Source organism: Mercurialis annua, linkage group LG5 (genome assembly GCF_937616625.2).
Source record: "Mercurialis annua linkage group LG5, ddMerAnnu1.2, whole genome shotgun sequence".
In the NCBI taxonomy this organism is placed as follows: domain Eukaryota; kingdom Viridiplantae; phylum Streptophyta; class Magnoliopsida; order Malpighiales; family Euphorbiaceae; genus Mercurialis; species Mercurialis annua.
In genome coordinates this window covers 18394539-18405230 of record NC_065574.1, presented here as the reverse complement: position 1 = coordinate 18405230, position 10692 = coordinate 18394539, and the positions used below count along the sequence as shown (strand labels likewise).

Below are 10692 nucleotides of genomic sequence, written 5' to 3'. Positions count from 1 at the left end.
AGCTATGGGATGTTTTTTGATTTATAATGATGTGAGAATTATAGAAGTGCAGGAATAGTAAAGTTTTTCAAAACAAAATTTCATATAAAGAGGCGCTGATCTTTTATTATTTTTCAAAGACTGTCTTTCTTTTCAGGATTTGTAATAGAATTTTTTTTTATTTAGGTTTGAATTTATTTAGGAATCCTTATCATATTATGTTCTCAAGATTATGACTTTATTCTTTTAACCTTCTCTCTAGTCCTAGCCTCTAATGTGTCACCTTATATGTTCCACTTTTTGTGCAAAATTTTGAGAAAGTGTTCTGTCACTCTTTGTGACTTTTAATATACATATTATTCATAAAAGAAAATTGGTTTTAGCACATTATAACCGTTTTAACAAAATAATAAATTTGAGAAATTAATCTTAAAAATAATAAAGCTAATTTTTTTTTAAATTTTACATTATTTACCATCTAATTATACCTAATATATAAATTATTAAATATTTTAAAATAGATGAAATATACTAATAAGCATATATAAAAAATTATTAGTACATTTTTAATTTTTTTTATCTAAACATTTTTGGTTTAATGAAATAGAACAGAACTGAACCGATTTTTTTTGGTTTAGTTTGATATGGTACAAATTTAAAATTGGATTCGATTTGATTTTGGAATATTAACCATTTTTGGTTTTCGGTTGTTAGGTTCGGCTACCGAACCAAACCAACCGAATGAACAGGCCTAATTGTATGTATTCGTCAGGATTCTCTTGCATGCAGAAACCACTTTATGGTACTTCTTTTCCACATTTCATTCCAATTTCCAAGTCAGAATCCACCGTTAGCCCCTATTTCTCAAAATTTGTCCATCAGCCATGAAAATCAGAAATCTTTCTTGATTTTTCTTTTTCTTTTCTCCTTCTAACACTAGGGTTTGCTCAAGATTTACTCGTATACATTCTGAAAGAACGAAAGGTTTGTTATTTCTTTGTTATTCAAGTTGAAGTTTTTGCATTTTATATGTTTTTGTAAATTTGGGTATATAGGCAAATGATATTAGGTTTTGAACAATTGATTTTGAGTTGAAATTAGTTGGGTAGAAGAGTTTAGATATGTAAAGATACAATCTTTGCATGTAAAGTGTGTCTAGGTTCAATGGAGAAGACAATGGAGATTCTAAAACTTGCTGACCTAAGGGAAAAAAGCATTAGGAAGTCACTGGATCAAGCACATTCACAAGCCTCTTCCATTCTCTTGTTCACTCTTCAGTGGAAAGATTTGGAGGCTCAGTTTGATTTAGCCAGAGCTGATTTACTAAAGCAGGCTCAAGAACTTGCTTTCAAAGAGAAAACATTAGTGGAAAATACCCGAATGCTTGAACAACGCGATCAAGACGTTGAGATTAAGTTAGGTGAGGTTGAAAAAGGGTTGGACGAGCTTGAAAGAAAGGAAAAGAAGTTGGAGTGGATTGAGGAGTGTGGTTTGGAGCTTATTTCAATAGAAAATAAATTGAATTTGGCCCGTAAAGAGGTTGATGGGTGTGATGAGATGCTTAAGATGAAAAGGGATCAATTGGTAGGGGTGCAAAATGAGGTTCAAATGTGTATTAATGAGCTTAGAGCAAAAGAGAAGCATCTGCATATGGTTCAGAAATGTGTAGAAGAATGTAATGTGGAGCTTGAATCAAAGGAGATGAAATTGGGGTTGGTTAACTCACAGCTTGGGGAGTGTTCTAAGGAACTTGTGCTGAAGCAGAAGGAGTTGGATGTGGTGATTAACTTGATCAGTGATAGTAATGCTGAACATGAGTCGAAAAAGAGACAGTTGGAAATGCTGCGTGAATTCAGCGACAAATGTTCTGGTGACCTTAACTTGAAATCAAGGAAACTTGGTGGAATTGAAGAATCAATTGGTCAGGAGGTTGATTTGAAAAGGAAGGAATTTGATTCGGTTGAGAATTTAAAAGAGCATGCCATGAACAGAGTTGAGAATTTGATTAGGGAGAGTTCAAAAGATGTTGATTCAATCAAAGTGTCGATTGGAGAAAACAAAGATAAACTTGGAGTGAGAGAGAAACAACTGGGGTTGATTGAAGAATCTATTAAGAACAACCCGACTAAGCGATGGTCAGAAGAGAATTCCATTATTTCTCATCATAGGCAAGCACCTGAAATAGGAGAGGATTTACCAGGTATGTTCTTTCTTTCATTCATTATTTAATTTCCAATAAGTGAATTATAGATGCTATTGTTGTGACTATGTCACTATATATTTTTCAAACACATGATTTTGATGTTTCTTTGTATATATGCGTATCCGTATGAAAGAAATAGTATTGGTGATTGGCACATTCTTTCTGCTGCTCAGGGCACCTAAAATTTGAGCAACCTGGACTTTTCTGCGACAGTGATAGGTTGTATTCTTCATTTGCAAATTGTCAGTATAGCACAACTACTGACCAATGGAATTCTACTTCAGTCCTAGAGGACGATGTAGGCAGTCGTGATTTGGAGCCCCATAAAGTTTTAGATACCCTTAAGATGTCATCAGACCCGGCAAGATTTGTTCTTGTTGCGACACAAGAGTTGTATTCCCAGCAGCAGAAAAATGCAAATGCAGAACTTGGCGGCACAAATATCGTCAAACGTCAGATTCTATTATTGGAGCAGCTGATGAAAGTCTCACCAAAAGTAAGTCCTCAATTGAAAAACGAAGCTAGAGAACTGGCAGTTTCCTGGAAAGAAAATAGAACACTGGACAATCAAAATTCAATGGAAGTTTGGGCCTTTCTGTTGTTCTCGCTGATATATGGATTTGTCTCTCATCTTGGGAGAGATGACGTTTTCAGACTCCTCTCATTTGTTGCTCATCGTAAACAGGCCCCTGAGATATGCCGGATCCTTGGTTTCAAAGCTCAGATTCCTGGTAAGTTCTGTAATAATTTACCCATAAACTGTATGCATGCCATAGAATCTGTTTGTACAGCAAGTAGTGCATTCCAACCAACACGAGGAATATGCAATAAGAGTGATGTCCTGTCAGTAACTTGATTACAGTATGTGTAGTCTGCAATAGTTGTAGCTTCTCTGTCAGTGTAAACTTTATTTTTCTGCATAAAAAATTAACACTGGCTTTAATCAATCTGAACTTTACCTGCTCATATTGTGATGTTTTACAGCTTGGAACACTGTTATATTAGCCTTTCGCATCAAGTACAAGGATTTTAGTATTTTTGAGATAACACTTGTGTATAACTTTACACAAAAAAAATGGCAAAGTAACTTGCATTTGCAGTTTGTCATTAGCTATTATATCTGTTTAGCATCAGCAACTGGTAATGCGAAGATGATCAGGATCCATTAATTAGTATGCATTTTTCATATCATAGTGTTGTAATTGTACACCCAGTCGCCCGACAATTGCATTTTGTGGTAACTGGTTGGAATATCAATTGTCGGAATACAGCTTTCCTTCTTATATCCTATGGTTCTGAAAATGTTTATGCACTATGGTATCATCCTGATATGTGTAACTTGTATCACTTGCTTTATGAATATGTTACTTTTGTCCTTTTTCTGCTGCAAAAGGTTGATTTTGACTTACCATCTGAATCTCCTAGGGAAATGAAGTTAATCTTACACAGAGGCTTCTGATTTTATACTTTTTTTTGGCAGAGGTTATTCACAGTCTTATTGAAAGGAATCGGTACATTGAGAGTGTTAGGTTTAGCTGTGCATTTGGTTTGATGGACAAGTTCCCACCGGAAATCATCCTGGAACAATACATGGAGAAGTTATTGACATGTGACAGAATCTCCACGAATGAAAAGGATTTGGTGAAAGCACAGGCATGTCTAAGCTTTTCTTTCCCCTGTACCGGTACAACTGCCATCATTACTATCATTTATCCTTATTCATTTTGGATCTTGCAGGCCAATGCTATAGATAGCAAAATAATTGCTCTCCAGTCAATATTAGATTGCCTAGCAGAGTGCAAGTTCGAATCCATACTTCTAACTCAGAAAATAAACCATTGCATTTCCGAGCTAGAGAGACAACAATCTAGCAGTGTAAGCTCTTCATCGGCCCCTCCCCTTGTTTCTCAACCGCACGGTGGAAACTACCATCCTAACCCCAGGAGAAAGGAGTCACCTGCACCTGTGGTGCAACAGCAGCCATACAGGAAGCGTCCTAGGATGGATGTATCAACGTAACATATACTTGTAAGTTTACATCTTGTAAAGCTTTGCTAGATCATCTCATAATTGTGCATACTTGTACCTAATCTTTACCTTTGCTTCTTACTTTTTGTGTTAAAATCTTGAAGCACCCTCTGGCTAATTCCATTTTTTTACTAACCAACAGCTGTTGCAAAAAAATGCATCTCTTTTGTATGCTTTATGCAATTTTGTACTCTCTTTTTAGAATTCTTATGTAAATAGGCTATAATGCCTTCTCTTTTGTTCCAATTATATTTTTATTAAATTTAATTTAGCTATGTACAATATGAGAAAACATAAAACATATTGCTGAAACTAAACTCTATTACTAATGTATTTTTTAAATTGAATATTAAAAAAATATTTAGGTAAATATTATATATTTCTACTGATTGTATATTCATTAATAAATTAATACTCTGCACTGTCGTGATGTCAGTTTCCGACGTGCTACATGTGAATCTGACATGACATGTGATGTATTTGTGATAATTAGCATGTTGTATAGGAGATTGACAAATGGATTAGTGAAGTGAGAATTTGGATTAAGTATTTGCAATGAAATCAAAAGGTTATATAATTTAGGTATCGAGGTGAACCATGATTACATTTTGTAAAGACATTTGGCTGTTGTTCGAAATTGAATTATGTCTGTTTTTTGAAGTCAAACGGATGTAATATAAAGGATATATGAGATAGTAAAGTGAGCATACAAATTAAGACTTTTTTGATTTATTTTTGGGGGTTATTCAGGATTGAATTCGGATGTCTCCCTGGCACAATTTAGTACAATGACAATCCCTCCGAATAAATGGATATAAATTGTTTTCTAAGAGGGTTAACTAAACACTGCCTGGAGTGATTTAGAAACATTGTTCTACGAACGTGTGCCTTAGTGCAGGAACGTGCACTCCTTTTGTAGAGGTGCACGAACATGCATGATGTCGGTTTAGGGTCTATGTTTTTTATGGGAAAGTATCATTTCATTAAGAAAAAGAACGACTACATGAGTTTCGTTTCTAGCCACATCATTTGAGTTAGAGAACTACTACAAAAAGCTACATCTCAAAGTGAATTATTTGATGATGAAACTAATGTAAAAGGGATGTGTAATGTTACATCGGTGTAATCGTGAAATTCGTACTTGGGGCTGAGGTATGCAATCCTATGTGTTCTAGGGGTTTGAGTGTTCCTTTGATGCGTGTGAGAAATCAAAGCTTACTTCTCAAGTGGGTTTAGAAGTTGCTAATTCGTGACGAGTCTTCCCTATAGTTCTTTCCGATTAGATATGGCTTAGACATCAACTCTTGGCAAATGATTTATTGACAGTAAAGGACTCCAAGCTCTCGATAATATGGCGTTGTAGTCGAAAGGTTTGTGTCAATAATTCAAGAGTTTTGGAACTTGTTTCTAAGCTAAATTCATTTTTGGATATAGGCAAGGGTAAAGATGTATGCAGAATTCATTTTTAAAACAATGTTTTTAATTTGTTTTTAAATCGGACCGGTGAACAAACCCACCGTGGTGGGTCTGCTTTCCGAAGAACAAACCCACCGGTGATGGGTCTGTTCTATTTCTATTGTGGGAAGTCCTCCAATTTAATAAATTAAATAATCCTTTTAAATGCATTGTGCACAATCACTGAATGCTGATCTATTGAAGCCAAATCCACTCATTTGAATTCAAAGAAAATACAAGAAAAGACAATTATTCGAATATTACAACATGAGCAAAATCAAACTCAATTAATTTAATTAAACGAACTTGACTAAAAGTAAAATCTCAATTCCTTAAGCCAAGTTATAGATAAAAAATATAGTTTTTTTTATTAGAATTGATAAATTCGCAATCATTGCGCCAATAAGTATAAAGATATTTACTCATCGAGAGTAAATCGGTGGCCTATCGAGTTCAGCCACCGATCTGATATATAAAACATGGTTCAGATAGACATATGAAATAAAAAAAAGGCGTGATATTATAGAGTAGCATATACTGCCAATGTGACCAAGAAACCTAAAAAAGCACCAGCAATGACTTCAACCTCAGAATGGCCAATGGATTCTTTTAGCAGAGCTGGTCTTGTCAAGGTATTTCCTGTTTCTTCTTGGACAGAAGATATGAGCTTTTGATTGAGTGATTTAAGTAATAGAGGTGCATTTCTTGAACCCTTGGACAATGAAGTATCAATCTGTTCCCCTGCGGTTGCCCGTTGCGAAACTATCAAATCATCGTCATCCTTTGAATAGAATTGCATCTTCGATTGCATTTTGTTTAGCATTCTCGCATGATTCCCAACTTCTCTTCTTACCCCCTGAAAATATGGAGCATCAGTAATTCAATTCGGACCATTGTCGTCATGAAAGTAATAGAACTTGCAACACATTTTTAGAAATAACAGCATATCAATTCTGCTGTGAAGACTTGGCTAGAGCCTTCTTACAGGTAAGATTTAGTTGGTTATTTCCTTGGGTTAAATGGTAAAAAATGCATTAACAGAAAGAGAACAAATCTAGGCTTATTCAACATTTTCCAACAACAAATGCCGCAACACAAAAATCAAAGAACATTCACTAAAGAGAGCAATTCTTATCGGTTCGCGATTGCAGAAATAGAAAAGAGCAGAACAAGCATTTAGTTACAAAAAGAAAATTGAACTATGGATTTAGACAGATGTTGAAGGCGCAGGATTGAAGATATAATTATGCCAACAAGCGCTATCTAATTGACCAGAGAATTGTATCACCAATCTATGGTAAAACATTAAAGTTCACCTAAATGTTCCCTGGTTTCATTTTTATATTGGTAGCTTGAAGGAAACTGGCAATACAAGCAACAAAAGACATGAATTTTGAAGAGTGATTTTAGTGGTACTGGATTTAAACGACCCCGCAGGAAAAAACAAAGAAAAAGCCATTTGTTTCCCGTGGCATACATTCTACGGGTATATTCCGCATGTAAATCGAAACATGCAAAACATCCTCATTCTCGAGCAACTGATTTCGATAAGTTAGATCATGAATTAATAAAATCCAGTGAATAGTTCAAGCAAGGTTCTGTAGCCAGTACATTCATACTACACTACCTATCAAAAGTTGCCATTCCCTAATAGTACTGATCTTTTTACTCTGTGTGCTGCCACCTGCTGACATTATACCAAGAGTTTCAAATAGTTCCTCAAAGAAAGAATCAGGTGTATAGAATTGTGGGCATTTCCTTTCAATGGTTTGAAGAAGATGCATTTAGTTGGTGCTCAAGCGAAGAACGTACAGAGGAAGGCATGTGCCAGCAGTGAATAAAACTTTCGTTCTATTTGTGAAAACAAGGATCTTAAGAATGACCTAGGTTATCGTAGGAGTAACCGAATAAGGGTGTTGTGGTATCTTTAAATTCTGATTAGTGATTTCTAATAATGAGAATAAATTCATATCAGCCTTATTATACAATGGGTATCATATTAAATCTAAGATCATTTGGAAGTCACAAAATAGGATTAAGTTCGAATGCTTATAGTTTAATCCGTTTGGGTTAGCAATACTTTGGAGGTATCAGTTGGATCTAGGTAAGAAAATCAAGATGCCAACAACAGAGTATAAGACATGAGAATAAGCCATACCAAATGCATAATTCAACAAATTGCCTATGCCTGGAAATATCAATTTTTTCTGTGAACAATAACCAAGACATAATATACGAACATTTCTCGACCTAACTAAAACCAAAATTGTACTTTCTTGTATAACCCTCTCACCCAGACCCTGAGGAAAACCATTTCACCATCTCATGAACTACTAACATGTTTAGTTTCCCCGGTTAGAAGTACACAAGATGCACTCAAACTTATTTCTCCGAAGTTTCTTTAATTTTCGTCTTTGGCTTATGAAAGATTTTCAATAGGCTACACTTCTTGCATTATTCAATCGTATTTACTTAAGTGCCATGTTAAGAATAAAAATACAGGAAAAAAAACGAGTTTTAATTGTCGAAAACATGCCAGTCTAGCTGTCAAGTGAACCAAAACTTAGACATTAAACATAATTCTGGAGTTCACTAATTTTATTAAATCAAAAGGAAAGCCTCAGGAGAAACATTATCCTCGTAGGGTTGATGATGTTTGCTGAAGGAAATTATTCTTCCTGAAAGGTGTTCCATTCTCGCAAATTTATGTGTTGATGGAAGCAAAATCAAAATGATAGCTAACATGAATTCATGATTTGCATGAACAAGTGACACAGAATTCATAAAACAATGCAGGGATCATGGAATATCTAAACCCTTTTAAGACAATTTCGTGTACATAGATCAATGTTCCTGAATCTACAGTTCCTTAACAGCTCGCAACAAGGGCTGCCGGAACACACTTGTCTAGGCAGGCTCCATAGACAATACAACATGCTATTGAGAGCTACAAGCAAATAAATGATAGGAAAGTGAAAAATGGCAACACCAAGGAAAGCCTGGAGATGAACTATGACCCTGAACTCTTGTATAGAAAAGAAACTTGAAAATTCGTTTAGGTTTGTATTCGAAACAAAATCCCACATAGATGCATTCGTCAACTAAGACCGGATTGAACAGTTGAATTTTCTATTTGGTTCAGCGTGGATGTATTTGTCAACTAAGACAGGCTTGAACCGCAGACTTTTCTACTTGGCTCAGCATGGATGCAACTACCAATAGCATCCTAGTAAAGAATCATAAACCGATGATGCCTAGAGGATGTGTTTTTCATATAGTATCACCAGACCCCAGTATAGAAACAATCAAATGTTTTTAAACAAAACTTCAGAATTTTGTCTCCGGAAGAATAAGCGTTATAAACAATGAGTTGTTGGCAAATGGCAACTAAAGCAAGCTTTCCTACAGCGCTTGCAAAAAACTTAAGAATATCTTGTTGCATCCTAAATGACTCATGGTGAACTTTTCTTATGTTACTGTACCAGTTATGTACCACTATGTGACTCATACAATGAGAAAGTTGCAAAAGGATCTCACTTGCAGATGAGCCATTTTTTTCAATTTGCATTCCATTGGAACCGACGGAGAGCACTATACTTAAGAAGTGAAAGTCCAAGGGCCACATAAGTTGATAAATTTCCACCAAGAACCTAAATTCTGATTCACATTCTACAAATTCATCAAGTATCATAAGAAGAAAAACATTTCTACGACAACTTTCACCGCAAATCTAATACAATTCAAGCTGAAACCTAAGCTGCAGACCCACAGAATATATTTTACTACAAAAACCAAAGAAGAGGGCATCATGGAATCATAATGTAAAAGTTGTTAGTGAGAAGAAAAAGGTGACCTGAGCATCATACATGACAAGGCCAGCATACACGACTGTAAGTCCGAAAATTGAATCCGAAAAGCCCCTGCAACAAAGCAATAGCATCAACAAAACAACATTTACTCACGATTCGAATCGAGAAAGTCAACGAAGCTGATTACCTCTCAAGGGCAAGAGATGTAGCAGTAGCAACAACTGCCTACAAGCAATCAAACAATTAAAAGTTGATACATAAACCATAACTCAAAAAAGAGAGAAAAACTTACAGAGGAATGGGTGGAAGGGAAGCCACCAGCACCAAAAGCAGTTCTGAAGTCAAAATCTTTTCCATAGAAAAGTATAGAAGTGAATGGCTTGGAGAGCTGGCCGATGGCAGCAGATACAGCAGCTGCTATCAGAAGCTTGTTGTGAGTAATCTCAACAACATCTGGAATGCCCAGTTGGGAGAAGCACCTGAATTTAGAGTTTGTGGGCTTCTGAGGAGCAAATACATTTGGATAAGAAGCGCAACTCCAACTCTGTAACACCATTCCTCCTCTTCTTTAACCAAATGGGGCCATTTTCTGCGCACTATTTTAAACTACGCTATTTTACAAAAATATTTATATTTAAAAATGAATAAAGGATCACTTTACCCTTTCAACTTCGCACAAAGTATGAAAAACATCCAAATTGAAAAAACCAGATCACTTTAACCCTAAATTTGTCAAAATCGGTATAAAAACACCCCTATGCTGACGTGGCATCCTAATTGGAGAGTGGGCTTCTAATTAATTATAATTTACTCTAATTAATCATATTTAAATATTAATAAATTAAAGTTTAAACCTAATTAATCTAGGGGCCTTTTTAGACCTTTTTCCAAAACAATCATTTTTTTTAATTTCTGGCGAGGAGGAGCTCCTCCACGCCGAAGATCTGTTCTTGAGGAAGAAAAACAGACCCAAGTATGTTCTTGAGGAAGAAGAACGAACCCATGGGTCTATTCAATTTTTTTATAAAAAATAGAAAAAATTAATTTTTTTTTATTAAAAATATAAAATTTTTGGGATTAATTTGTTGTATATATGAAGTTTGGGGGTTAATTTGTTATATAAAATTTTAAATTAAAAAGATTATTTTTTTAAAAATTATTAGGTCTTAATTTACGATGTTTTAAAAAATTTAGGACTATTTTAAACCTTTTTCCATC

The 10692-nt window shown here is 35.0% G+C and overlaps 2 protein-coding genes across 3 annotated transcripts; one reads left to right on the top strand and one right to left on the bottom strand.

The window, feature by feature from the left end:
• The first annotated feature begins 802 nt into the window (after nt 1–802).
• On the top strand, nt 803–4363 carry LOC126680254 (FRIGIDA-like protein 3). The gene is made up of 3 exons (XM_056105669.1): nt 803–2179; nt 2356–2913; nt 3663–4363. Exons 1-3 carry the CDS (start codon nt 1144–1146, stop codon nt 4199–4201), a joined length of 2133 nt encoding a protein of 710 aa, XP_055961644.1. The 5' UTR covers nt 803–1143; the 3' UTR covers nt 4202–4363.
• A 1644-nt stretch (nt 4364–6007) lies between these two features.
• LOC126682632 (uncharacterized) lies at nt 6008–10074 on the bottom strand. 2 transcript variants are annotated; one of them, XM_050378370.2, is made up of 4 exons: nt 9767–10074; nt 9662–9695; nt 9519–9553; nt 6008–6521 (listed from the first exon to the last, which is right to left on the bottom strand). In XM_050378370.2, exons 1-4 carry the CDS (start codon nt 10028–10030, stop codon nt 6186–6188), a joined length of 669 nt encoding a protein of 222 aa, XP_050234327.1. In that variant the 5' UTR covers nt 10031–10074; the 3' UTR covers nt 6008–6185. The 2 variants fall into 2 exon arrangements, with proteins under 2 accessions (XP_050234327.1, XP_050234325.1); XM_050378368.2 differs by having other exon boundaries at nt 9519–9585; nt 9662–9699; nt 9767–10071.
• Nucleotides 10075–10692: the final 618 nt, after the last annotated feature.

Bases quoted from the DNA above. Each gene is read 5' to 3' on its own strand.
- LOC126680254 (XM_056105669.1), top strand. From the start codon at position 1,144: ATGGAGAAGACAATGGAGATTCTAAAACTTGCTGACCTAAGGGAAAAA. The intron at 2,180-2,355 runs GTATGTTCTTTC...TCTGCTGCTCAG, and splicing joins AATAGGAGAGGATTTACCAG to GGCACCTAAAATTTGAGCAA. The intron at 2,914-3,662 runs GTAAGTTCTGTA...TTTTTTTGGCAG, and splicing joins TTTCAAAGCTCAGATTCCTG to AGGTTATTCACAGTCTTATT.
- LOC126682632 (XM_050378368.2), bottom strand. From the start codon at position 10,030: ATGGTGTTACAGAGTTGGAGTTGCGCTTCTTATCCAAATGTATTTGCT. The intron at 9,586-9,661 runs GTAATCAGCTTC...GCTTTGTTGCAG, and splicing joins ACATCTCTTGCCCTTGAGAG to GGGCTTTTCGGATTCAATTT. The intron at 6,522-9,518 runs GTCACCTTTTTC...CCATATTTTCAG, and splicing joins TTGTCATGTATGATGCTCAG to GGGGTAAGAAGAGAAGTTGG.